The sequence below is a fragment of the Nuphar pumila genome, chromosome 12, assembly GCF_984573655.1.
Source record: "Nuphar pumila chromosome 12, dmNupPumi1.hap1.1, whole genome shotgun sequence".
Classification (NCBI taxonomy): Eukaryota; Viridiplantae; Streptophyta; class Magnoliopsida; order Nymphaeales; family Nymphaeaceae; genus Nuphar; species Nuphar pumila.
This window is the reverse complement of record NC_143260.1, coordinates 49,632,813-49,658,607: the sequence shown is the minus strand read 5'-3', so window position 1 is coordinate 49,658,607 and position 25,795 is coordinate 49,632,813. Positions and strand designations below refer to the sequence as shown.

Below are 25,795 nucleotides of genomic sequence, written 5' to 3'. Positions count from 1 at the left end.
CTTAAGTTTGGGACATTGTGGCCTGTAGTGTCCCGGTTCATGACAGTGATGACAAATAACTTTCTTCTTATCATAGTCACCATTTTGTCGGTTAAAGTGAGGAGGCCTATATAATCGAACATGATTCCCTGGTCTAGACACGGATAAAACGGAATCATCTTCAATTTTTAAAGAACCTTTCCGGAGACGATTTTCTTCCATTGTTAACTCTTCAATAGTTTCAACAATAGAAGGAATTTTTCCCCGGTGAAGTAGGGCCGATTTAGTGGTTTCAAATTCCGGTCTTAATCCAGTGATAAACTGGTAAAAATGTTCAGCATCGAGTTGTTTCTGACGAAGCTCGATGTCTTCGGCACAATGCCATTTTGGTTCTAAAAGGGAAAGTTCTTCCCAAAGTTCGGACAACCCATTGTAATATTCACGAATAGTTTTGTCTCCTTGTGTCATCATTCGAACTTTTTCTTGGAGGTTGCACACGTGTGCAATATCTTTAAGGGAATACATATTCTTAAGGTATTCTCATGCCTTATCGGCATGATCAAATTTGGCAAGACTTGAGCATTTTTTAATGTCAACGCTATTGATAAGCCATGACATTATCTTCGCATGAGATATTCTCCATTCTTTCCATTTCTTCTCGTATGAGGCAATAGCCTTGATTTTCTCTTCTTCCGATAGAGGGACCTCTTTATCTCCCTCATTTTTAGTAAGAGATAGCTTAAGTTCCGAATCGAAACCATCCACAATCCCCCATAAGCCTTTTCCCCATATATGGTGCTTCATGATTGAAGCCCATGTTACATAGTTTGTATTGCTTAGTTTCATAGGCATGATGGTGACTTTATCATTGTCATCCATCGATTACAAGAAGAGAAAGAATAGGGATAGAAAAGAAACAAGAAGGAAAATGAAAAAGAAAAAGAAAAAAAAACAATACAACAAGATGTGAAATCTTCTCTAATGAAGTGATAAAACACTTCTCTTCAAGTGGTGAACACTTTTGCAAACGGGCACGGAAACCGAGGCAGCTTTTCCTCAAGATTTAGTACTTCCGCGGCTCTGATACCATGAAATGAAATGGGGATCTTCGAAACACGAGCTTAGATTAACAAGGGCAAGTGTCAAGAATGACACTAAAGCATAACCCTTAAAAAGGGTATATCTGGAAACAAAATAAAAATAAAAATGTATTCTTTATTGATATGAAAAACCAATTGCTTAAGAAGCATTGGAGTAAAATACAAGAGGGGCTGCACCCCTTTATATACACAGCTAAAAAAGGACTCAATAGAGCTGTTGGGCACAGTCCAACAGCTCTATTTAGAGCTGTTGGAATGTGTCAGTCCAACAGCTCTATTGCTAGTCAAGTCTGGACAGGACTTGACTAGCAACAGTCATTCTAGTTCAAACTGAACTAGATGACATAAAGACAAAAAATAAAAATAAAGGAAAAAAATTACAGAAAAGAAAGAAATGAAAAATGTATTTATATATATATATATATAATAATATAATATTATTATATATACATATATGTACAGTTTTACATTTTAACATATCCTACTTTATGTAGCATCAGAATTTCAACTAGTTGACTTCTTCACAAAAGTGCTTTCATCTCCCTGGTTTCACTTCTTACTTGACAAACTTTTGGTGATCACATTATAAATTTGAAGGGGAAGGTTAAGTTGTATGATATATATATATATATATATACACACATAGTATATACATATAAATATATATATGATACATATGTTGATATCATTGTAATAAGTAATACCCACTAGGGGCACTAGTGTCTTTGTATATTTTTTTCCTTTATTTTTTTTTTCTGTTTTGTAAATTCTTGTTTTTGTCATTGCCCAAATATAGTTGTTTGGATGCTCCCAACAAATATATTGGCTCTCCATTGTGTATATATATAGGGGTGCTTCCCCTTAGATGGGTATTGCTTTCTCAAGTACCCAATCTCTCAATAATATTCATTATTTTTACTTGTGATTCAAGTCCATAAGTGGCTTATGTGTATGAGTTTTGTATTGACCCATAAGTAGTCATTGTGCTTGTGTTCTAGTAAGCCCATAAGAGACATCTATTTGTATTTTTTGCTCTTTTATTAGAGACCTAAATAAAGCTTTTGACAAAGTTCCAATGAACCGAATTTGGTTAACGCTAAAAGATAATGGGATCCCATATGGATATATCAAAATCATTCAAGATATGTATGCAAGATCAATTATGACTATTAGAACTACATATTGTGAAAAAGTTTATTTCGAATTAGAGTTAGAATCATTCAAGCCCATACCTTTTTGCTTTAGTCATAGGCAAAATAACATCTTCCATTCAGGAAGAGGTTTCCTGGGGTATGCTCTTTGTGGATGATATGCTACTTGGCCAAGATATAGATAATGTACAAAGGGACTAGAATTTTGAAGGAGCATATTAGGGAAAAATGGTTTATGAATTAGTAGAACGAAAACAGAATATATGGAATGCAAGTTTAGTATAGAAGCTATTGAAAGCAATTCATAAGAATCAAAGATATTCCTACTCAACAATGCCATAGGTTTTGATATTTAGGATTTATTATACAATAGGATGGTGGATTTGAAGATCTCACTAGTAGAACTATTTCTGGCTGGATAAAGTGGAGATGAGTTGGTAGCATGCTATGTGATTAAAGAGCACCTTCACAATGAGAAGGGTGTGTCTATAAGATTGCTATAAAATCAACACTATTATATGGATAGCTGAATGTTGGGCGGTTAAGAAGCAAACAAGAAGATAAAGTGCATGTTGTAGAGATGCAAATGTTAAGATGGATTTCTTGGATAAGGACAAAGGATAAGATTAGAAATGAATATATTAAAATACACCTAGAAAGTCATTGTTCTCCGAAAAAAAATTGACATGATACAAGCGGAAGAAAATTAGAAAAGAAGACCATTGAAGACTTGGGAATCAAAAGTGATGTGAAGCATCATAAATTGACCAAAGTTGTAGCCCTAGTTAAAAAGGAATGAAAAAAATGGACTTATTAGAGCTGACCCCATGTGGTTGGGATAAGGCATGATTATGATGAGTTTTTTAGGGGTCGTTAATTGTTAGAAAATGCTTCTCTTTTGAAGAATGTGAGTTTTCATGCATACTGTGCTTAGTTCTTGTATATTATTAAGCAGTGAGGGACCAGAGATCAGTGCCCCATGTGTGATCTGAAGTCAACTCTATTATTTTGATAAAATAGATGTTACGTGCTTGACAGAGTATGTACCTTGCAGAACGTCTAATTTAGGTCCTCTAAAATACTGTACCACATTTTTTGGTGAACTTATTTGTTACATACGTGTTTGCTTTTTATGGGACTAATAATAGTTTGTGCTGTGTGCATCCCTTGAAAAACTGGAATAGTTGTTTTAAACTGGGGATTTTGTATCCTTGGCCTGATCATGGTAGTAACGTTCTGTTAGATTCTAATTATACATTTATTTATTCTATTAACAGATCCTTTGATGCAACAAGACATTGAGAAAATCCTATCTGATGGACAAGCTTCGTTTTCAGTTTCATTTTCGGTATGAAATATCATATTTATCTCTTCAATTTCCTCGTCTTTTATCTCTTTCTATTATGATTTTCAGTATATGTGGCTGGCTAATATGTCTACAAAAGTTTCTACTAAATTTTATTTTCCAGATTAGCTTGAATCTAGTTAAGCTTATTTGCACTTGAATTATGCATCAGTTTGACATTATTTTTCATTTACTACAGACTGGATACTGGGAACCAGCTGCTTTGGAGATAAAGAGCCTAGGATATAATATCAAATGCAATGAGCCTCGTAGAGTTGTTTCAGAAAAGTTCTCTGATAATATTACTGTAATTTCCTGACTCCTGTTCTTAGATGTTTTCTTTAGAAAATAGATGCAAGGTGGTTATTGTATTTGTTTCCTTTCTCATGGGGTCATCTGTAGATGGTGAGTTCGTTGTTAAAACTTTGTTCTTCGACATGTAAATCCCACTAAACTGAACTATTAACCCACATGACATTGGGGACAGTTTGGTTCTTTCTCATAAGGTCTTTATGTAATTTATTTTATTTTTTTCATGTAATATTTTTATTGTAATATTTTTATCTTTGATGTATTAAGCTGTAATCAGCCCTATTATTTTATAAGGTTATGGGATTTGCCCTCTCTCTACGGAGAAACATTGGAGGCTAAGTTAAGTGCTCTCTCCATTCTGCTTATCTTTTACCTTGGAGATAACCTAATTTACAAGGTGTCATGGTCAATATTCCCTAAAAAAGGTGCCACGCTCTGAAATAGACCAATGATCATACCTGCAACGACCCCAAACTGACCCTCGAAAAATGCATTTTTTTTAAAACAATTGTAGAAAACCTCCCAAGGACCAAGGGCGCATTAGAGATTTAATATTCCCATTTCATCAACCTTATCAAACATAGAGTTAATTTAAAACTATGAATTAAACTTCATTTATTTAATTAAATAAGTAAAGAGAGTTCAAAAATTCAAAATCAACTCTAATCCATCCCATGCACATCAGAACTCGGGCCACCAAATCATAAACCTCGAGTCCTCCAGCCAACCAGTCCCTCTTATTACTAGCCTTCACACCTAAAAAATATGTTTAGAAAATGAGTAAGAACCGAAGTCCTCGTACGAATTCCTCTAGAAATCCAACAGTAAGTAAATAACACAAATTAAATCATGCACAAATTTAAGAGAAAATCACATGCAACAAATCATTAGAACTAACTTACCATCTAAGCATTTCAAGCAAGCATTCAACAATTTCATGTTAAATCAAACATATCAAAGATTTAGAGATGCATGAAACTACTTAAACATTTAAGAATGCATAAATCAATGCAACATGCATGAATAACTTTTTAAGTTAATTATCAGAGTTGCTTTTGCATGCATGTCATTATTTAAATGCACACAAATTTAATTTTCACTTTCCTTACAAACCTGCAGATACTAAAAAATGAGTAAATTTTTTGATGTTTAAGACAGTTCTCAGTCATAGCTTAACTCACAATTTGTTTTTTAATTACTGGGTTTGAGCCATTTTCTTGGTATACCAATAACTACAGTTGAGTCAACACCACCACCCCTAGGCAAAGTGGCTAAAAGTTCTCTACAACCATAGTTGGGAATATGAATCACACATCGTGTTCTTGGGGACAACAATTGCACATGGTGTTTTAGTCTCCTGACGGTCCCCTATGACCGTCATCTAAGATTCTCACATTGTCGTAGGGATATCAATGTAACGCCCCAAAAATCCAGGACTTGTAACTTTTAGAATAGTTTAGAAAGCTTTGAAATCATACAATAATCTGAGTTTAAATAGTACTTCAGCGGAAAATGATATTTTTAAAACCACAAGTCAATGGATCTTGAGCGCATTACAGCGTAAACTTTCCTTTGCCGAATTCCGCACAACTATTGAAATCAAATGGTTTTGAAATGCAATTTCAGTGATGGAGAATTAGTTTGTTGAAACCGAGAAGAAGTTTACTAAAACAACTTTAGTAACTCAAAATTTAATAAAAAGAGAAATTTTGGAATACCCTTTATACCAAATTTACTAACATGTTCTCAAGAGCGAAACGTCAGGGAAAGAGCTCTATCTTGATCTCATCACGCCATCGTGCCATCGCAGACTGTATTACCTATCCAAAACCTGCCCATAAAATGGGTCAGTTTCACTAAAAACTGGTAGGTGCACAGACAGGACAATATAGAACATAATTAAGCAGAATAATTTAAAATGTCAAGTAGACAGGCAATTAAATAGCAATTTGCTTTCAGCAGGGTCATAGAGCAAACTATCATGAGCACAATGCTAAAATTATTACAAGCATTTTACTGGCACAAGTAAGCTAACAACTATAAGCAAAGAACTGCATAAGAAATTTAACTAGCAAAATACAATATTTCATCAACCACACACACAATTCCATAAGTATTGAACCGGTGGTACTCCATAACTTTCATACGCGTATAACTCAACAAATTGTGTAATCAGATTTAAATTATGTTTCGATATTAACTGGCCAAGTGGGTACGCACAAGGCACGACTCTAGAAACAACCTAGACTGATCCGGGGGTTTATTATGCTATGTATTTTATGATAACCCGGATAGCTGACTGAGTCCGCACCTAAGGGGACAGTCAGTGACCAAGAGAGAAATCCCCAAAGCAGCATAAACAATGGATGCATCCCGAACATGGAGAGCTACCACCTAGGATAATTATGGTAGTTTCCTTCCCCTAACTTCGATGACTGGGGAAGCCAAGTCTTTTGCTCGTAACTGCCATTAATGGCTTGTCCATCGAAGTTTTTGTACCTTCCTGTCCTCTCTCCTGACGGGAGTCAGCGATTCGAGTGAGTACATCAGGGGTAGTTAACTGAAGACCCATTCTACATACTCTGGTCTTTCGATCGAATTCGAGTATCTTGCCGGTGAAGGCGGAATCATCACTTATTTAGGTGATCTCAGCATTTTGTTATTTGCACTCATCAAGGTTGCCACAACCTACTCATCAAATCATCGCAACTTAAGAAGACGTACTTGTCAAAAAGTGCGGTCGTACATGTCATAAGTACGACTACGATGAAAGGGATATGGTTTCACCACAAATACCCCAACAGATATTATCTGCATAAGAAGTAACACAACATAATTTGGCAAGATAAGTCTTGAATTCATTTCAACAATATTTTGCATATTTCATGATACAAGGTCGTCTCGGACCTCTCGTCCGATCAACAAAGTACTTAACATGTCGTGCATGTCTAAAAGTACGCTATACTGAACAAGGGAGGTGTGTGGGCTTCTCAAAAGGAACACCCAACACACAACTTCATAACGATCCAAAGAATATAGGAGTGCTCATTTGGCACGATTCATCCTTAAAATCCATAATGCCACATTAAGTAATTCACACGAGGCACATCACTATCAATCTTGCATCCAAAATTTATCTTAATATCGACATGATTCACACGACACGCGACACTAAGTTTAATAAATGAAGAATGGGTCCTTCAACAGAACCTCACTCAATCATAGGCTCCTGCCCCCAATCGGGGTTATTCAAAATGAGCCACAACTTGAATCAAGGTTATAAAGCATTTCTCCCAAGTGTGTGGACTTGGGAGGGGCCAAATGTGACTTCGCAATCCTGCAAGACTTAATCATACTTTACGAAAGTTGTGCATTTTGAAGAGCACCGGGTTCACAAAAGGAAACTCGTTTTTAGAGAACTGAAATGCACAAGCACAACTTCTAGTGTTTTGAAAACAAGTGAAATCAGGATGGGCACAAGACTACATTTATGTATGTACATATTTACCACAAGTGTCAACATATGCAGGTTATAACATGACGACAAACAACTCTCGACTTGCGATGCCGCACCTGGAGCAAAAAGCACATAAGTAACACACGAGGTACCAAAATCATACCTTGGCCACTTAGATAGACAAACACATAAGGTCATAAGTAATACATGATACCCGAAGTCGTACCTCACTTAAAGGAAACGTGCAGGCAAAAATGTATGCAATCAAACAATGGCATAGGTATTGCAAGAAGTATGAAACCACACTTCAAATTCATAAACAACTACACAAAATAATAATCGAAGAATGAAATTGTACCTCGACCCATGAGCATGCAAACAAGAAAATATGAACTGCAGAAGCAATATAACTCTAAGCATGTCTAGCATGGGCATCTTAATTATTTCAACTTAATTAAGTCCATCTATTACCCTTTTGTGCGACTTTACCCTACCTCGAAATGTCGTAAGGTTATAATATTCTCTGAGCGGAGGTAAGCACAAACTCGAGCCACGGAGGGCGAGCAAGGTCCACCGCTTGACCTGCGAAGCTTAGAATGTTAGCAATATGCCCTAATACAAATGAAAAGCGGGTCCGGTAAAACCTATTGCAGTACCAGACCCCAAACACGAGAGCCGAGCAGGTAGGGAGCTCAGCTCCCTGCAGAAAATGGACAAAGGCAGCAAAACCTCCTGCCTGCAGGAGGCAGAGGCAGGAACTCTGCATCCCGCAGACAAGGGTGCCAGAAGCAGAGGCCTTAGCCCTGCTTGGCAACAGCAGCAGAGGCAGGGCCTACCAGAACGGAGAAGGGCAGGGGAGGGAGCAGAGGCTCCCCGCCACACCTACCACAACAAGACAGAGGGGAACAACCCCTGTCAGAAAGCAAATCAGGACAGGGGGCGCAGCCCCCTGTCGAGAAGAAGACAGGTAGGGGTTCTGCCCCTGCCGGCAACAGGATCAAGGCAAGGGGGAAAAGCCCCTTGACAAAGATCATACGAGGTGCAGGGGCTTCGCCCTCTGCTCGAAAACAGGAAAGCAGGGGGGCTTCGCCCCCTGCCAGGACAACAACAGAAGGTAGGGGGGCGAATCCCCCTGCCAAACAACAAAAGCAACGACAGGGGGGGGGGGGGGGCTCGCCCCCTGCCAAGAAACAAAAGAATGCATGGGGAGCGAAGCCCCCTGCTGAAGACGAAACAAAGGCAGGGGGATCTCGCCCCCTACCGAGAAACACAAGGCAGGGGGCGAAGCCCCCTGCTGGAAACAGGATGGGGCAGGGGCAAAACCCCCTGCCGAAAGACAACAACAACAGGGGGTGGATCCCCCTGTCGACAAGAGGCGACGACAGGGGGCTCAGCCCCCTGTCGACCAACTCTTCACAAAGGAGAAGAGGAGGTGAGGGTTATACCTGAAAGCAACGACTCCGGCGGCAAACAGAGAGAGAGAACACAAAAGAGAAGGCTGCGGTTCACAAGGGGGAGCAAGGAGGCAGTCGACAGGGTTGCCTGACGGCGACGGTTGTTGGGAAACCCAACCGAGAGGAAGAGATCAAGGGAGGCGAAGTCGACAGGAGCTCGAAGGTCACCGACGACTGCTGTCGTCGGGTGGCCGGAGACGGCATCAATGAGTCGACAGCCAGGGAAAAAAATAGGAGACCACCGGCAGTTGTAGACATCGGGTGGTCGAAGGCGGCAGAGGAAGGGAAGACGGTGGTGGTCGGCGGCTTCGATCGCCAACACTCGCTTAGAGGGTGTGAGGCGAAGAGGAAGAGGACCGAGGGGTTGGAGGGCGTACCTGGAAGGGTGGGCGTTGGCCTCGATGTCAGGCTCCCTTGCTGGGTCGTCGTTGACGGTGATTGGAAGGAGGCAGCAGTGTCGAGCTTGCTGGAAATCGCAATGAAAGAGAGAGACGTCGGGAGGAGAGGAGGAGAGAAGGGGGCGTGTCCACCTTCCCCTCCTGTGATGCTCTTAAAGAGCTCAGTGAGGGCCGAAAATCGGGGAAACCCTCAAGGGTTTCCCGTTATGCTGTCGTGGGGGTGGAGCGACACGAGTGGGGGGGGGGGGGGGGGGGGTTGCGGCGCACAGGGGAGAGGATTTGTTTTTAAACAAATCCTCTCTCGGTGTCGGGTTTTAAAACCCTACCGATAACGGGGCCCGGGTCGGGTCCCGACCCGACCCGGCTTGGGTCCGATAAAAGTTTTTTTTTTTTTTTGACGTGGGTTTTACAATCAAGATAGAACATTATTACACTGTTTGGTCTCTTTTACCATCTTAATCAATTAAGAGTTCTTTACACAAGAACAATTATACAAATCAACATGAATTAACAAATTCAGGCCCTTGCTCCATTAAATTAAACAATGTAATTAATTTAAGAAAAACCAATTTTCAGAAATCATTTTGCAATGCATAAAGAGTTTCATGAGCAACACATGTTCTTGGCCTCCATAGTCCCGTCAACGGTTTACATACAACCACTATTCAATTCAATAAATAATTCATGACATTGCAAAATTTCAGTAAATATAAATCACATATAAATATACAAACTTATGTTCATAATGCATAATCATCAATGCATATTGATGGCAAATGAATGAATGTTGTTAAGATAAGTCGACTAATTAATGTTTTATCCATGCTTAAGGGTGCTTCTGATATTTTACAAATAATAAGGGACCTAACTGTAATTTTTATTTTTTGGTTAATCTCTATTTAAACATAAGATTAGACATCAATGAAATATCGACTTCTCCTCCTCCTCTCTCTCTAGGTTCTCTATATGGTATCAGAGCAACGCTCTTGGGAACGTGTGAAGGAAATCATGTGAAGGTTGATCGCGTGTGGAAGATCGAGCGTGAAGGTGGATTGCGTGATTTTGAGATCGCGTGAAGGCAGATCGTGTGTAGAAGATCGGATAAGTTTTTCCTTTTTGGTTGAGATCTGATAACAGATCTGTAGTCTGACAAAAGTCATGACTCAGATCTGTAATCAGATCTACAAGTAGTGGTGAATCCATGGGCTTTCCCTTGTCCCGATCTGGTGAGTGGTATGGATGTTGTGCAGATGTCGTGAAGCAGACGATAGGCATTTTATGTGTTTATGCTTGGAATGACAACGTGGGGCAGACGCTGATCTTAAGGTTTTTGTTGGCAGTGTGAAGCAATTGCTGTTATCATTTTTTTTTTGTTGTTAGATCTGATACAAATCTCAAAGTTTTGTTGGCAACGTGAAGCAGACCTTACCTGTGTTTATGTTTTGGTGGAATGACTGCGTGGAGCAAACACTGGTATAAAAATTTTCTGTTTTTGGCAGCATGAAGTAGACATTTTTTTTTAGTGTGGACTTGCATAGTGTGGGGTTTTGTTTTGATACGGATCTGGACGTCATGGTGAAGACAGATTACTGTCATCGATCTGCATATTGTGCAACAATAACAGTTGAAGTTTTTTTTATTATGGGTGAAGCTCCAAAATCTGATTACAAAAATGAGGCTATTGGGGAATACAAAGCCTTTGCCAATCCTTTCTCGTATGGTTCTTCCGTTAAATTAAATGAAACAAACTATGCAAGGTGGTCCATGATGTTTATGATGTCAGTGTCTGGACATCGTAGAAAGCATATTCTACTGGAATCTGAACCAAATGATAAAACTGGAAAATACAATACTTGGGAAGAAGATAATGATATTGTTATGTCATGGATCATGAATAGCATTGAACCTCATACTGCATATGGCCTTATTTATTATAACACAACTAAAGAGATGTGGGATAATCTTCGAGATACATATTCTCAAGAGATGAATGTGAGTCGTATTCTCCAAGTTGAACATGCGATATATAATCTACAGCAGGGTGATCAGACCTTGGCCCAGCATTATGCTTCTGTTAAGGCTGCCTTTGAGAGACTTAATGCTCACAGACCTTTGTGTTGCTCAAAACAAAAGGATCATCAAGAGCAGACTATGGTTGCTCGGTTCCTCACAGGTCTATCATCAAAGTTCACTGTTGCTAAAGTCCAAATCTTGACCGGGTCTGATGTTCCTACTCTTGCTGATGCATATAATCGATTGAGTAGACTTGCCATCTCTCTTCCACAATCTCAACCTGCATCTCAGTCATCTGCTTTAGCTGTTCCATCTAGTTATGGATGAGGAAATACTACTAATATTAGAGACAGAGGTCGTGGAAGAGTTATGGGAGGTAGAGGAAAACTGCAATGTACCGATTGTGGAAAATCTGGACATTTAGAAGGTCGTTGTTGGGATAAACATGGACGGCCGACATTTCCTCCATTGAAGCCAAACGTTCCAAAAGCTAATGCTACAAAACTAGAGGTGGAGCATGAATCCAATTCCCCTAGTGAGCCCATCAGTCTTAGCCGTGCAGAATATGAGGAGTTGATCTCTCATCGTCCTTCAAGTTCTTCTTCTCATGTAGCTGGTGTGGCCTACTCTACCAGAGGCCATCTTTCTTCCCATGATAGTAAGTGGATTATTGACTTTGGTGCTTCTAGACATCTATGTGGAAACTCTCAAGACTTTTAAGATTTAAAGGCTATTACTGCACATCAGGGAGTCTCTTTAGTTGATGGGAGTTCCTCCTCGGTTATCAGTCAGGGAAATGTCTCTATATCCTCTTCCTTGCAGTTGAAAAATGTCCTTCATGCTTCTTCATTTCCTCAAAGTTTACTCTCAGTGAGTTGCCTTACAAAAGAACTAAATTGTAGGGTGATATTTGATCCTGTGTGCTGTCATTTTCAGGATTTGCTGACGGGGAAGAAAATTGGTGGAGGCTATGAAGAAAATGGAGTCTACTATCTACACCACCCTGTGGGGAACATTTATGCTGCAATTGATTCTTCCTCAAGTCCTGTTCAGTGGCATCGTCGTCTCTGTCATCCTTCATTGTCGAAGCTTCGTCATGTCATTCCTCAAATTCCGTCTACTACATCATTCTAATGTGAAGCATGTCAGTTGGGCAAGCATCATCGGAGTTCGTTTCCTTCTAGTCAGAGTCAGTCCACTCATAAGGTCTTTGAACTTCTTCATGCAGATGTATGGGGTCCTAGTAAGATTCCTACCAGGACCCAATGTTGTTATTATCTTGTTATTGTCGATGATTTTTCTAAGTTGTCTTGGGTATTTTTAATAAAAGAAAGATCTGAAGTTCCTAATATTCTAAAATCCTTGGTCATTGAAATAAAAACCCAGTTTGAGTCAGTTGTCAAGATTATTCACACTGATAATGCTCTTGAGTTTAAAACCACAACACTATTGCAATTTTATCGGGATCATGGAATTCAACCTCAAACCTCCTGTGCCTATACTTCTCAACAAAATGGGGTGGCTGAACGAAAACACAGGCATCTTCTTGACGTAGCCCACACCCTTATGATACAATCTAATGTCCATGCTTTATATTGGGGTGATGCAGTTACCACTGCCTGCTATTTGATCAACCGCATGCCTTCATCATCTGTGGAAGACCAAATTCCTTTACAAATCCTGTATTCGAGTGCACCTCTTTTTCCTCTTTCACCCAAGGTATTTGGGTGCGTTTGCTTTGTGCACAGACTTGGACCTGACCGTAATAAGTTAGCATCTCAAGCCACCAAGTGTATATTTATAGGCTATCCAAAAAACCAAAAGGGGTATCGATGCTATGATCCAATCTCTCATCGAGAGTATGTCAGTGCGGATGTATCTTTTTTGGAGTCCCTTTCATACTATTCTAGTACTGGTACTCGGCTGCAAGCTGATCACGATAACTCTTTTCTACTTTCTATTCCTCCTTTTCCTTTGGAATCGGTGCCTTTATTATCGAATCCAACTCCTCCTACCTCACGGTTCCACAATCCTCCATTGGTGTATGTGCATAGAGCTCCAACTCCTCTGGTGCCTCCATCTACTTCTTCTCCTGAGGTAAGTACTCCTGATAGCAATGACATTCACGTTGATGATGACAGGCCAATCGCTCTGCGAAAGGGGACACGACAGTGTACCTTATACCCTATATCTAAGTTTGTGTCTGATGCTGGACTCGGAAATCAGATGAAAGCTTTTATTTCAACCTTAACTGCTGAAACTATTCGTATGAGTCATCAAAAGGCAGTTCTCGATAGCCGATGGAAGCAGGCTATGCAAGATGAAATGGATGCTTTACTGTCTCAACAGACATGGGACCTCGTTGACTCCCTAGATGATGTGGACATTGTTGGATGTAAATGGGTATATACCATCAAATACAACTCAGATGGCTCAATTGAAAGGTATAGGGCCAGGTTAGTGGCAAAAGGCTATACTCAGATATACGGTGTTGATTTTTTTGAGACCTTTTCTCCTGTAGCACGAATGGGCACCATTCGTCTTGTTCTTTCTGTAGCTGTTCGTCGTGGATGACGTTTGTGTCAGCTAGATGTGAAAAATGCATTTTTATATGGAGATTTGTCTGAGACAGTCTACATGCAACAACCTCCTGCGTTCGAGGTTAAGAGGGAGTGTCAGAAGGTGTGTAGATTGAAAAAGGCGATATATGGTCCAAACCAAAGTCCTCGGGCATGGTTTTAAAAGTTGTTTGAGGTGATGTCAAAGTTTGGTTTTAATAGATTAGCGTCAGATCACACACTATTTATTAAGAAAACTAACTCAGGTATAATAGTTATGGTGGTATATGTGGATGACATCATCCTTACGGGAGATAAAATGAACGATATTGCCGCTATAAAGGCTCGTCTTCAAAAATATTTTGTTACAAAAGACCTTGGTTCCCTCAGAAATTTTCTGGGAATAGAAGTAGCCAGAGGCAGTGAGGGTGTGGTTTTGTCACAACGGAAGTATGTTCTTGATTTACTAAAGAGTCAGGAATGTTGGGAGCTAAACCTGCAAATATTCCCATGGACAACAAAGTTCATTTGTTTGATGAGGGATCAAAACCTGTTGATAGCAAACGCTATCGCTTATTGGTAGGAAAGTTACTATATGTGACAGTGACTAGACCTGATATTTCTCTGGTTGTAAGCAAGGTTAGCCAATTCATGGACAAACCGACTGAGGTACACTGGAACGCTATAATGATGATACTTAGGTACTTAAAATCCTCTCCTGGAAAGGGGCTGTTATTCAAGAAATGAGACACTCTGGAGGTAGTTGCTTATTCTGATGCTGATTATGCTGGGTCTGTAGAGGATAGGAAATCTACCACAGGATTTTGTGTATTTGTGGGAGGTAACTTAATCTCTTGGAGAAGCAAGAAGCAAACTGTTCTTGCTAGGTCAAGTGCTAAATCAGAATATAGAGCTATGACCCAAATAGTAGCTGAATTAATGTGGGTTTAAACAATGTTGACTGATCTTCAAGTGAAGGTTTTATCTCCTATGGTAATGATGTGTGATAACAAGGCAGCTACATATATAGCTAATAATCTGGTATTTCATGAGAAGACAAAACATATTGAAGTTGATTGTCACTACATACGAGATATGGTTCAAGCTGGACATATCTCTACCAAGCATGTAATCTCTGAGGATCAAGTTGCAGATATTTTTACAAAGCACCCAGTTTCTCAAAATATTGCGGCAAGTTGAGCATGATTGATATCCATGCTCCAGCTTGAGGGGGAGTGTTAAGATAAATCGACTAATTAATGTTTTATACATGCTTAAGGGTGCTTCTGATATTTTACAAATAATAAGGGACCTAACTGTAATTTTTATTTTTTGGTTAATCTCTATTTAAACATGAGATTAGACCTAAATGAAATATCGACTTCTCCTCTTTCTCTCTCTCTCTCTCTCTAGGTTCTCTACAAATGTAATCTTATCAAATTCATCACATTAGCCAAAAGCCCAAAACCTTCAAAATCGACCAGTTTCAGCATTTATTCATCTCAGGTTTAAATAAATATTCAAAACTGATCAGATTTCACAATTTCAATGGAAATCAGATTTTCAAATTGATTTCCTGCAGGTATAGACTGCAGCACTAATGCACATTCACTTCACATAGGCCAATGCACATATAGATACTGCAATCAGAAACTGGATTGCATACCGATATATATATATATATATATATATATATATATAGCAATCCACAACCAAATTGCATACTAGACTGACAGCGATATACATGCTGTAACATGCTTGAAACTGCTGCACATAAGTGAGCAGCTATATGTGTACCACTTACCTACTGTTGCTGCGTACATATATGCAACAATATACATATCGTATCCTTATTGTCACTATACACGTGTGGACAGCAACATGCGGACAGCGTATCACTATCACTGCACAAGTGTGGACAACAACATACGGAGAGCATGTTCGTTGTCACTGCACAAGCACGAACGGCATGCTGACATGTTTGTTGTCACAACACAAGTGTGAACAACATGTATGAACAACAATGGTCATTAATAAATTGTTACATTAATATTAACAATGAGCACCATCATGTTGGGTGTAGGTTTGTTTGATAAAAGCCCACGCTTCATCGAACATCTCAAATTCCAATATATTTTCGGAAGGCTCTTCACACATACTTCCCATAAATAGAGATAAAACCTTGGCATGTCTAACATCCCATGCTTTAATGACCTTTTTATAGTCTAAAAGAGCCTTTTCTCTATCTTTGTCTTTACGAGATTCTTCTTTGATAACTCTTTCCCAACAGATAGATTTAATGAGAATAGGTTGAGGTTTCATATAGAGTCATCAACATAGTCCCACAAGTCTTTGCCAACCAAGATTCTTTTCATAGTGGTGGCCCACATATTATAATTTTTCCCATCAAACTTGACGGGAACAACCATAATTACTTTTTTGGTCATTGTACCATAAAAAGAAAGAGTAGGAGAAGAGAATAGATAGAGAGAAAAGAAGAGAAGAAGACAAAAAATGTATTGAAAATGTTTGATGGCACATTTCTCGAAGCAACAAACCAATGCTCTACCAATTTCACGATCCTCCTCTTGATCGTTACGTACAAGTTACAACCTAAGAGCACCAATGGCTCTGGTACCATGTAACGAAAATAGAAAAATAGTACAAGTGGGTGCCTCCTATGTGCATACAAGAACATACACAATCACGACCACTTATAGGTTAATACACCAGCATATCCACAACCACACAAGCTACTTACGGGCTAAAACACAAGTAAAAAATATAGGTATTATTGAGGGTTGGAGTGCTTGAAACGAGCTTACAAATGAGATGAGATTCATCCCCTATTATACACAAAAAGAACCATAAAGAGCCATTGGGAGTACTCCCAACACCTCTAATTCAAGGGCATTATAAAGTCTATAATGCTTTTGATAAGAAGAAAAAATACAAAACTAAATGAAAAACCTAAAGTGCCCCTAATAGACAACAAATTACATAAAGTGAAAAGACTAAAATATCCCTACTGGGTATTACTTATTACATCAATAAAAATATTATATATATGTATATATATATATATATACTTTAACACCTTATAGGGACAGACATTAGTCACAAAACAAGAAAGCGAGGAACCTTATTGTTGTGTCAGTGAGTCACGGGGGGGGGGGTTGGGTTCCTTAACCCTCTTTTCACCCGATGAACTCGACCATTGTTGATCGAGTCCATATCTGGACCTTTTTTACCTTGGGTGTAGTTATCTTATGTGATCCCCTTTTTTTACCTCAATCGGATCCCCCATGGAGATCCAAATCCCGATGGTGTTGTCTAAGCGATGAAACCTTGCAAACATCCAAAAGTTCATCGATCCAACCATGGTCTGTGAGTTTCTCACAAAAGTACTGGGAATAATCCCGTATCATTTCTGAAAAACCTAGAAAATCACAGATTTTACATTCTCTGTTCATAAAATTGACTATCCTTCACTTGAAAATATAGATAGTAACAGACTTTTCCTTGTAGATAAATTATGTGCATATTTATGATATACACATCTGCGTATACATACAATACACAAAATGTGTGTATATACACCAAGAGAGAGAGGGAGAGGGTGAGACTCAATGGTCCAATTTGGTCTGAAGCCTGCAATTGATTTCTTTGTGTGCATGCTCACGAATGAGACCTTGGCTGCATGTCAATAATGAATATTCTCTGCATTTTCTTTTCCTGTTTTTGTGTCATGCATGCTTACTTTATTAGAATTGTTTAACCAATAGATGGTGGAATTCCTTTTGATGTACTGCTCTTGACTTGGTGGTTACATTCTTTATTGGTATATACCAAATCTCAGCTGCATATTTTGAACATTTATAGATCATTTTCATTAAGTTTTTACTTTTTATGTTATTTTCACAGATCATGATACCTTACGGGCATCCCACTGAGTTTTTGATCGATGGTTCTAGTGGTCGAGATCTTATTTTACGTGCACAAGATAGTTTGTAAGTCTGACTTATGTAATCATTATTCTTTATGGCTAAAAATGTGTTTAGCGTTTCAAATATATGATTCATCTTCAGTTTTAATATACCTTTCATTTTGATGTGTCCTTGACAACTGCTTAAGGGTGTAACTGGGTCGGCTATACCCGAACCAACCCGATTTTTCTTAAACATATACCACTGATATGCTTATGAGATCTTGTGTCCATTACTTTCCCATGTTATTGGAATTTGGAAGTGATGACTGAATTGCAGTTCCTTTGGATGTCATTGCGAAAAAAACTTTTTCATCTTCTCTCTATTTGGGACATTGTTTCTTCATTAGATTCTCTTTTCCTTTTATTTATAACATGAGGAAGTCGGCACCAGGTTGGGAGACCTGCCATGCTGGATGTCCTGCCAACCTACAGTCACCATGCTCAGTGGTGTAAAACCCCGTGGTCAGGCCCCTTGCCCCAGGGAGCCTGCTTCTTTGGCTTACATGCAAGGGACTCACATCTGACCCATGCAGGGCTTGTTTCTCCAACTGACAATATATTAATAATATCTATCTTGTCCTTTCTTACACCTGTTTCTGGATTGTTGTACCTATCCTGTAGATATCAAAGAAGGTGAATTTATGTAATTAAGATCAACCTTTTTTCCCTTTTTATAATTTTCTGTTAATAAGTCTCCCAAACTGTCGATTTTTCTGTAATAGTTTTGTTTGTGGTTTTCTGCAGATTCCGAGATCTCATTGTTCTCACTTTGAGACTGTTCCAGAAACGGGTAAGAACCTTCTTTTTTTGTAGTTGATATATATTTTTTTGATAAGCAAGTTGATATTGTTCATTATTAATCTTTCATTAAATATTTGCTTAAAAATGCCTTCCACATATCAATCTTTCTATTCTGTCTTTGGCATTAATAACAAGGATGTTATTTTCTTCCTTCCATATGTTTATGAGAAGGTTGCTGTTCATGCTATGTCATGTGGACACAGATTGACAGGGGTGGCATGAAGACAACAATTTTATGAAATGAAATACATAGGATCAAACTTTCTTAAGACCCTATGATTAAGAATTTTAATGTATGAAGTCAGTGTTAAAATATTATGTCTCTTTTAACTGTAAACTGAAATACCCATCAGGGGTATTTCAGTCCTTTTACTCAATAGATGTCAGCTACCCTAATGAGCTAACATTTTTACTTTTTTTTTTATTTACTTTTGCTTTTTACACTTTTTTTCTTTTTGACTGTTGTGAAAGGGACAGCTCCATATAGCTGTTGGAGCTGCCCCAACAGTCACAAATGTGACCGTTGGGTGCAGCTCCAACAGTCATATTGAGCTGCACCTGTGGCTTCTTTTTGCATTATAAATAGGCCTTAGTGGCCCTTGTAAACATATTCTTTTTTGTGAGTGCATATGCAATATTGTAAAGCCCCTCTTGGGAACTTATGAATTGAAGTTCATTTTGTTTCATGCTGTTGTGCATGTGTATCCGTGCCTTCGTGCACTTGTGAGTGTTCTCCTTTGTGCCTTTGTGCACTCTTTGTATTTCTTGTATTGTGGTGTTACACACAATCTCTTTTTGTAGAGATTTTCACATGGTATCAGAGCAAGGTTGTTTGGAGAAAAAAATTGGTGTGATTCTTCTCAATATCAAGTGCCTCGAAAAACGTGCCTTCAACTTTTTGGTGATTAGAGTGGAGGCTCTTCTTCATTCAATATTTTAGAAGATTACTACAACAAGAAAGATTTAAAATCTTATTGTGGTACGTATTCTTTTCTTTCTTTTTTCCTCTCTAATGGGTGAGAAAGACTCCCATTTTTCTCTTGGTTTCAAGCTAAATGGCTCAAATTATCATGTGTGGGCCGGAAATATGGAAGCTCACATCAAAGGGAAAGGGCTTTGGGGTTACATTCAAGGCTCGATTCCGGAACCCGAGCCTAAAATTACTTTGGTTAAAGAAAGAGAAATCAAAATCCTTGAGGGAGATGAAAGAACTAATGCTCTTGAGGAATATAGTAGGAAACATGAGCAATGGAAAATGAAGAATTTTAAGATCTTGTCTTGGATTTTCTCTTCCGTTGAGACAAGGATTAATGCCAACATTATAAAGTTTAAAAAGGCTTCTCAAGCGTGGGAGTATCTTGAGAAGATGTATACTTCTAGGGACTTGTCCCATAAGTATTATCTTCAAAAGAGAGCGTTAACTCTTGTTCAAGGTGATATGTCTATAAGAGAGTATTTTGCGGAACTCTCTTCAATTTGGGATGAGCTTGCCATGCTTGAACCCAAGTAGAGTGAAGAAGCCATAGAGCTTCGTCATAAGCAATTAGAAGAAGACCGATTCTTCAATTTTTTGAATGGGCTAAGGCCCGAGTTTGAGCAAATAAGATCTTCTCTCCTATCCTCTTTTACCTCTCCTTCTCTTGAAGATGTCTTAACTAAATTAAGTGGAGAGGAAACCCGTATGGGCATTAGCAAGCAAAATCCTAGTGTGCTTGCAATGTCCACAAATCAAGAAGAATGTGATGGTGTTAATGCCGTTTCTAGACCCGGTAACAATTTAAGAACATATAGACCTCCTCATTTTAAGAATCAAAATCAAGGAGGAAGAAGAGATTATAGCAAAATCTCGTGTCACTTTTGCAAAGAACCGGGTCATATCAAACCGGTTTGCCCAAAATGGAAGAAACTTCTAGCAATGGCAACTACATCTCAACCATCCAAAGAGGAATCTTCAAAAGAAGCTCTATCTCTCAATCAAATTGTGGAGGCTCTTCAACCTCTTCTAAAGGGAGCTATTTCCGGTGCCGTCGTATCCACCTCTTCTCCTCCAGGTAAAACTTCTTGGCTCTTAGATTCGGGTGCATCCTTTCATATGACCCCAAACATTTCATCTCTTTCCGAGTATTCTAAAAATGTGTCACCTTCTTTTGTTTCGACCGCGGATGGTACTTCTCTAGAAATTAAGGGAATTGGAAATTTTAAAACCCAAAACTTCTTTATTCCAAAAATTAGACTTATACCAAAATTAAATTTAAACTTGCTTTCCGTTTCTCAACTGACGGACCTTGGGTGTAACATTCAATTCTCATCTAATAAATGTTTAATACAGGATCACCGGTCCGGGAGATTGATTGGGGAAGGCTCTAGGAAAGGAGACTTGTAATATGTGGACTTTCTTCAAATTCCTAAAAACACCTGTTGTAATGTGGCCCAACATAAAGACATAAATGTTTGGCACAAGAGACTTGGTCATCCCAACATTACCAAGTTATCCTATCTACATTTTGTTAAAGATCTTTGTAAAAATACTTTATCTTGTAATGATTGTATTCTTGGAAAAATGAGAAGTATACCTTTTGAACCAAGAACTATGTTTAGTACTAAACCTTTTGAAATTATTCACTCGGATGTTTGGGGACCGGCACCTGTCATATCCAAAGGTGGTTTTGCTTACTATGTGATTTTTGTAGATGATTTCTCACGATATTGTTGGATACATTTTCTCAAACATAAGCATGAAGTTTTTTCATGTTTTAAAACATATCATATGATGATTAAAAATCAATTTAATAGTAATTTAAAGATATTTAGGACCGATTCCGGAGGTGAATATCTCTCTAATGAGTTTAAAAAATATCTTGAGGATTGTGGCATTGTCCATCAAACATCGTGTCCTAAGACCCCACAACAAAATGGTTTGGCCGAAAGAAAGCATAGGCATATCATTGAAACCACTAGAACCCTTCTCATTTCCCAAAATATTCCTAAAATTTTTTGGGCCGAAGCGGCTCTTGCTTCCGTCTATCTTATCAACCGACTTTCATCCAAAAATTTAGATAAAATTTCTCCCTTTGAGATTCTATATGAAAAAGAACCTGATTATAATAGGTTGAGAGTTTTTGGTTGTAAGTGCTTTGTTCTTACCGATAAAAATGATAAACTCTCACCAAAAGCATTTCTTTTTGCTTTCATTGGTTATTCGGAAACTCAAAAATGATTTCGATGTTATGACTCTAAGAATGATAAATTATATGTTTCAAGGAATGTAACTTTTTTGGAAAATGATAGTGGTTTTGAAAAAAATGAATCTCATTTAGAAAATGCCGATTACTCCTTTCTTTTTGACCTTTTATCTAAGGATGATGATATCTCTAGTGATGATGAATCAACATATAATAGTGAAAATGAAATGGTTGTGATCAACAATAACTCTAACCCTGCTACCCCTCAAGAAGAAAAATGTATCTATCACTTATTCGCATAGAGATAGAAGCACCTTAAAGAGTGCTATTGAACTATATAGTGAACCTAGTGAGACTATTTCCACTCATGATTCTCATCCTAGGAGAACTGAAAGAACTAGAAGGACTCCCTCTAGATTCGTATCTTTTGATTCTTTCTCTCCTAAATATCGAGCTTGTTTGAGTGTCATTCACTCTTATTTTGAACCAAAATTTTTTAGAGAAGCCAAACAATGTACTGAATGGAGAAAAGCCATGGAGAGTGAACTCAAAGCTCTTAAGAAAGCTAACACTTGGGAATTTCAATCTCTTCCCAATGGCAAGAAAACTATAGGATGTCGATGGGTGTTCAAGGTCAAGACTAAGAGTGATGGTTCTCTTGAAAGGTATAAGGCTCGTCTTGTAGCTAAAGGGTACAGTCAAGAATATGGGATTGACTATGAAGAGACATTTGCTCCAGTAGCTCGTATGGTTACTGTCAGATGTCTTATCACCATTGCTTCAATTCGAAAATGGAATATTTACCAAATGGATGTCAAAAATGCCTTTTTAAATGGAGATCTTAATGAAGAAGTTTACAAGGATGCTCCACCTGGTATGGAAATCCCTAAAAATAAAGTTCTTCGTCTTCGTAAAGCTCTTTATGGACTGAAACAAGCACCCAAGGCTTGGCACGATAGGTTTAACAATGTAATGACTGAAAATGGTTTCACTTCATGCTATACTGACACTGCATTGTTTGTTAAGAAATCTGATGCAGGGATTGTTATATTATTGTTATATGTTGATGATATGTTAATAACAGGTGATGATATCAAAGGAATCAAGAGCATTAAATCTATTTTGACTTTAAAATTTGAAATGTCAGACTTAGGATTTCTGACATATTTTTTGGGAATTGAGGTTGCCTATTCTCAGAGAGGCTATTTTTTGTCTCAAACTAAACTTGCTTGTGAGATTCTTGATAGATCAGGAATCACAGATGACAAGGTTTGCGAAACTCCTGAAACAGTAGGTTCGAAGATGAAGATTGATGATGGGATTCTCTTAAAAGATCCCACACCTTACCGGCAACTGGTTGGATCCCTAACGTATCTCAGCATTACCAGGCCTGATAGTTCTCATGCAGTACATGTTGCTAGTCAATTTCAACATGCACCTATTACAGTCCATATGAGCGCCATCCTTCACATCATCAGATACATAAAGGGTACAGTAAACAAGGGAGTATTTCTATCTTCTACGTCTGAATTAAGTTTAATTGCTTATACTGACTCTGATTGGGGAGGTGACACAAATAACCGTCACTCCACCACTGGTTTCTGTATTTTTTTAGGTGAATCATTAATCTCTTGGAGATGCAAGAAGCAGCAAAAAGTATCGCTTTCATCCACCGAAGCTGAGTATAGAGCCATGGCATCTACTACCATGGAGATTGTTTGGATTCGCAACTTGTTGGAAGATATGAATATTCAAGTTCAAGGGCCCACAAAATTATGTTGTGATAATAAAAGTACAATCTACATTGCCAAAAATCACACATTTCATGAGCGCACGAAGCATATCGAGATAGACTGCCACTATGTTCTTGAAGAATATTTAAGAAAAACCATTGACCTTCCTTATGTTACATCAGAATATCAACTGGCAGACTTCTTCACTAAGGCGCTGTGTTGTCCAAGATTTAACTTCCTTTTTGGCAAACTTTCGGTCGTGACACCCTAAGTTTGAGGGGGAGTGTTAAAATATTATGTCTCTTTTAACTGTAAACTGAAATACCCATCAGGGGTATTTCAGTCCTTTTACTCAATAGGTGTCAGCTACCCTAATGAGCTAACATTTTTACTTTTTTTTTTTATTTACTTTTGCTTTTTACACTTTTTTTCTTTTTGACTGTTGTGAAAGGGACAACTCCATATAGTTGTTGGAGCTGCCCCAACAGTCACAAATGTGACCGTTGGGTGCAGCTCCAACAGTCATATTGAGCTGCACCTGTGGCTTCTTTTTGCATTATAAATAGGCCTTAGTGGCCCTTGTAAACATATTCTTTTTTGTGAGTGCATATGCAATATTGTAAAGCCCCTCTTGGGAACTTATGAATTGAAGTTCATTTTGTTTCATGCTGTTGTGCATGTGTATCCGTGCCTTCGTGCACTTGTGAGTGTTCTCCTTTGTGCCTTTGTGCACTCTTTGTATTTCTTGTATTGTGGTGTTACACACAATCTCTTTTTGTAGAGATTTTCACAGTCAGGACTCTAAAATCATCAAGAAATGCCAATCAGCTCATGCCAATGACGAGTCAAGGGACATAGCAAGAGATTGTGAACGATAATCATTATAAAAGAAAGAAAATTTGAAACATGGATGAAATCACAAGAAATGTTGTACGTATCGTACTGTATCATACAATACCATCTAAGTCACACAGACTCGGCTAGGGAGGCGACGCACCTACGTCGACACACCCTGACATTGGTGCGGCTTCGAACATGGGCCAGACTCGGTCAACAAAGAGTCGGACTCGGTCAACGCATCGAGGCTGAGCCATCCTCGTTTTGGACTCGGTCAACATCGACTGAGTCCAAAAATGTCTGTTTTGAAATATGTTTTGGATCAGGGTCGGGTCCAGATCCGGACCCGACCCATATCCAAATTTCATCTGCATCGTTAGGGTCGAACCCTAAAAGGGGTTTACGATAGGGGGAGGGGCTTATCCTGTCGATTTTGCCCCCGGCCCCCAGCCCCTGCAGCTTCCTCCTACACTCACGCCGACGATCCAGACTCCGACGACGATAGCCGCAGGCGACGCCAGCCACCGTCTCCCCCTTTCCTCTATCAACAGGTATGCCCCTCATTCCCACTCTCTCCTCTTCGTTCGGCAGGGGGCTCCCCCTTCCTCATTTTTCGGCATGTAGCAGAGCCCCTTGCCTCTGCCCCCTGTCGAAAAAAAAGAACGAGCCAGGGTGCTCCGCCCCTGCCTCGTTCTTAGTTTTTGGCAGCACCCCCCCCCCCCCCCCCTCCCTGCATCCTCTGCTCGTAGAAGAGGGGCTCGACCCCTCTCTGTGCCTCTGATTCACAGAGGACGGGCTCGGCCCCTCCTCGTTTCGCTTCTGTCTGGCGGGCAAGGCTAGGCTCGGCCTGTCAGCCGAGCCCCCTCCTTCCCCCACTCCTCCTTCTTACCCCTGCCTCATTTTTTTTTTCTGGTAGGGGGCAGAGCCTCTGTCGGAAAAAAAAGAACGAGGCAGGGGGATCCGCCCTTGCCTCGTTCTTATTTTTCGGCAGCCCCCCCCCCCCCCCTCCCTGCCCCCTCTGCTCGCAGAAGAGGGGCTCGACCCCTCCCTGTGCCTCCGATTCACAGAGGAGGGGCTCAGCCCCTCGTTTCCCTTCTGTCCGGCGGCCAAGTCTTGGCTCAGTCTGTCAATCGAGCCCCCTCCTTCCCCCATTCCTCCCCTCTTCGTCCTCTCCTTCACTGCCGGCAAGCAGGGCTTGCCGACCCTCCTTTTTGCAGGATAGGCAAGGGCGAAGCCCTTGCCACCTCTGCTTTTCCAGCAAGGGCCTTCGCCCCTTGCCTTCCCGTCTTCTTCGCCATGCAGGGGCATGGCCCCTGCTGCCTTTGGCTTACTTTTTTATTTTTGCTTTAAGATTTACAATCTTTATGTGTTAATTTATTGTTATATATATAATTATATATATTTTTTAATATATATATATATAGCCGAGTCCCCATGTCTGAATTTTTTGAAATTGCACTGCACCCGCACCCATGTGACATAGAATA

The 25,795-nt window shown here is 39.4% G+C and overlaps 1 protein-coding gene across 2 annotated transcripts in view; it reads left to right on the top strand.

Annotated features, from left to right (window-relative positions):
• LOC149820888 (uncharacterized) overlaps window positions 1-25,795 on the top strand; it is a 200,285-nt gene that overhangs the window by 120,278 nt on the left and 54,212 nt on the right. For both annotated transcript variants that reach the window (XM_089982560.1, XM_089982559.1), the window contains 4 exons: window positions 3,508-3,578; window positions 3,775-3,882; window positions 17,692-17,777; window positions 18,500-18,545. In XM_089982560.1, the coding sequence (XP_089838686.1) occupies window positions 3,508-3,578; window positions 3,775-3,882; window positions 17,692-17,777; window positions 18,500-18,545 (311 nt within the window). The remainder of the gene's footprint in view (window positions 1-3,507; window positions 3,579-3,774; window positions 3,883-17,691; window positions 17,778-18,499; window positions 18,546-25,795) is intronic.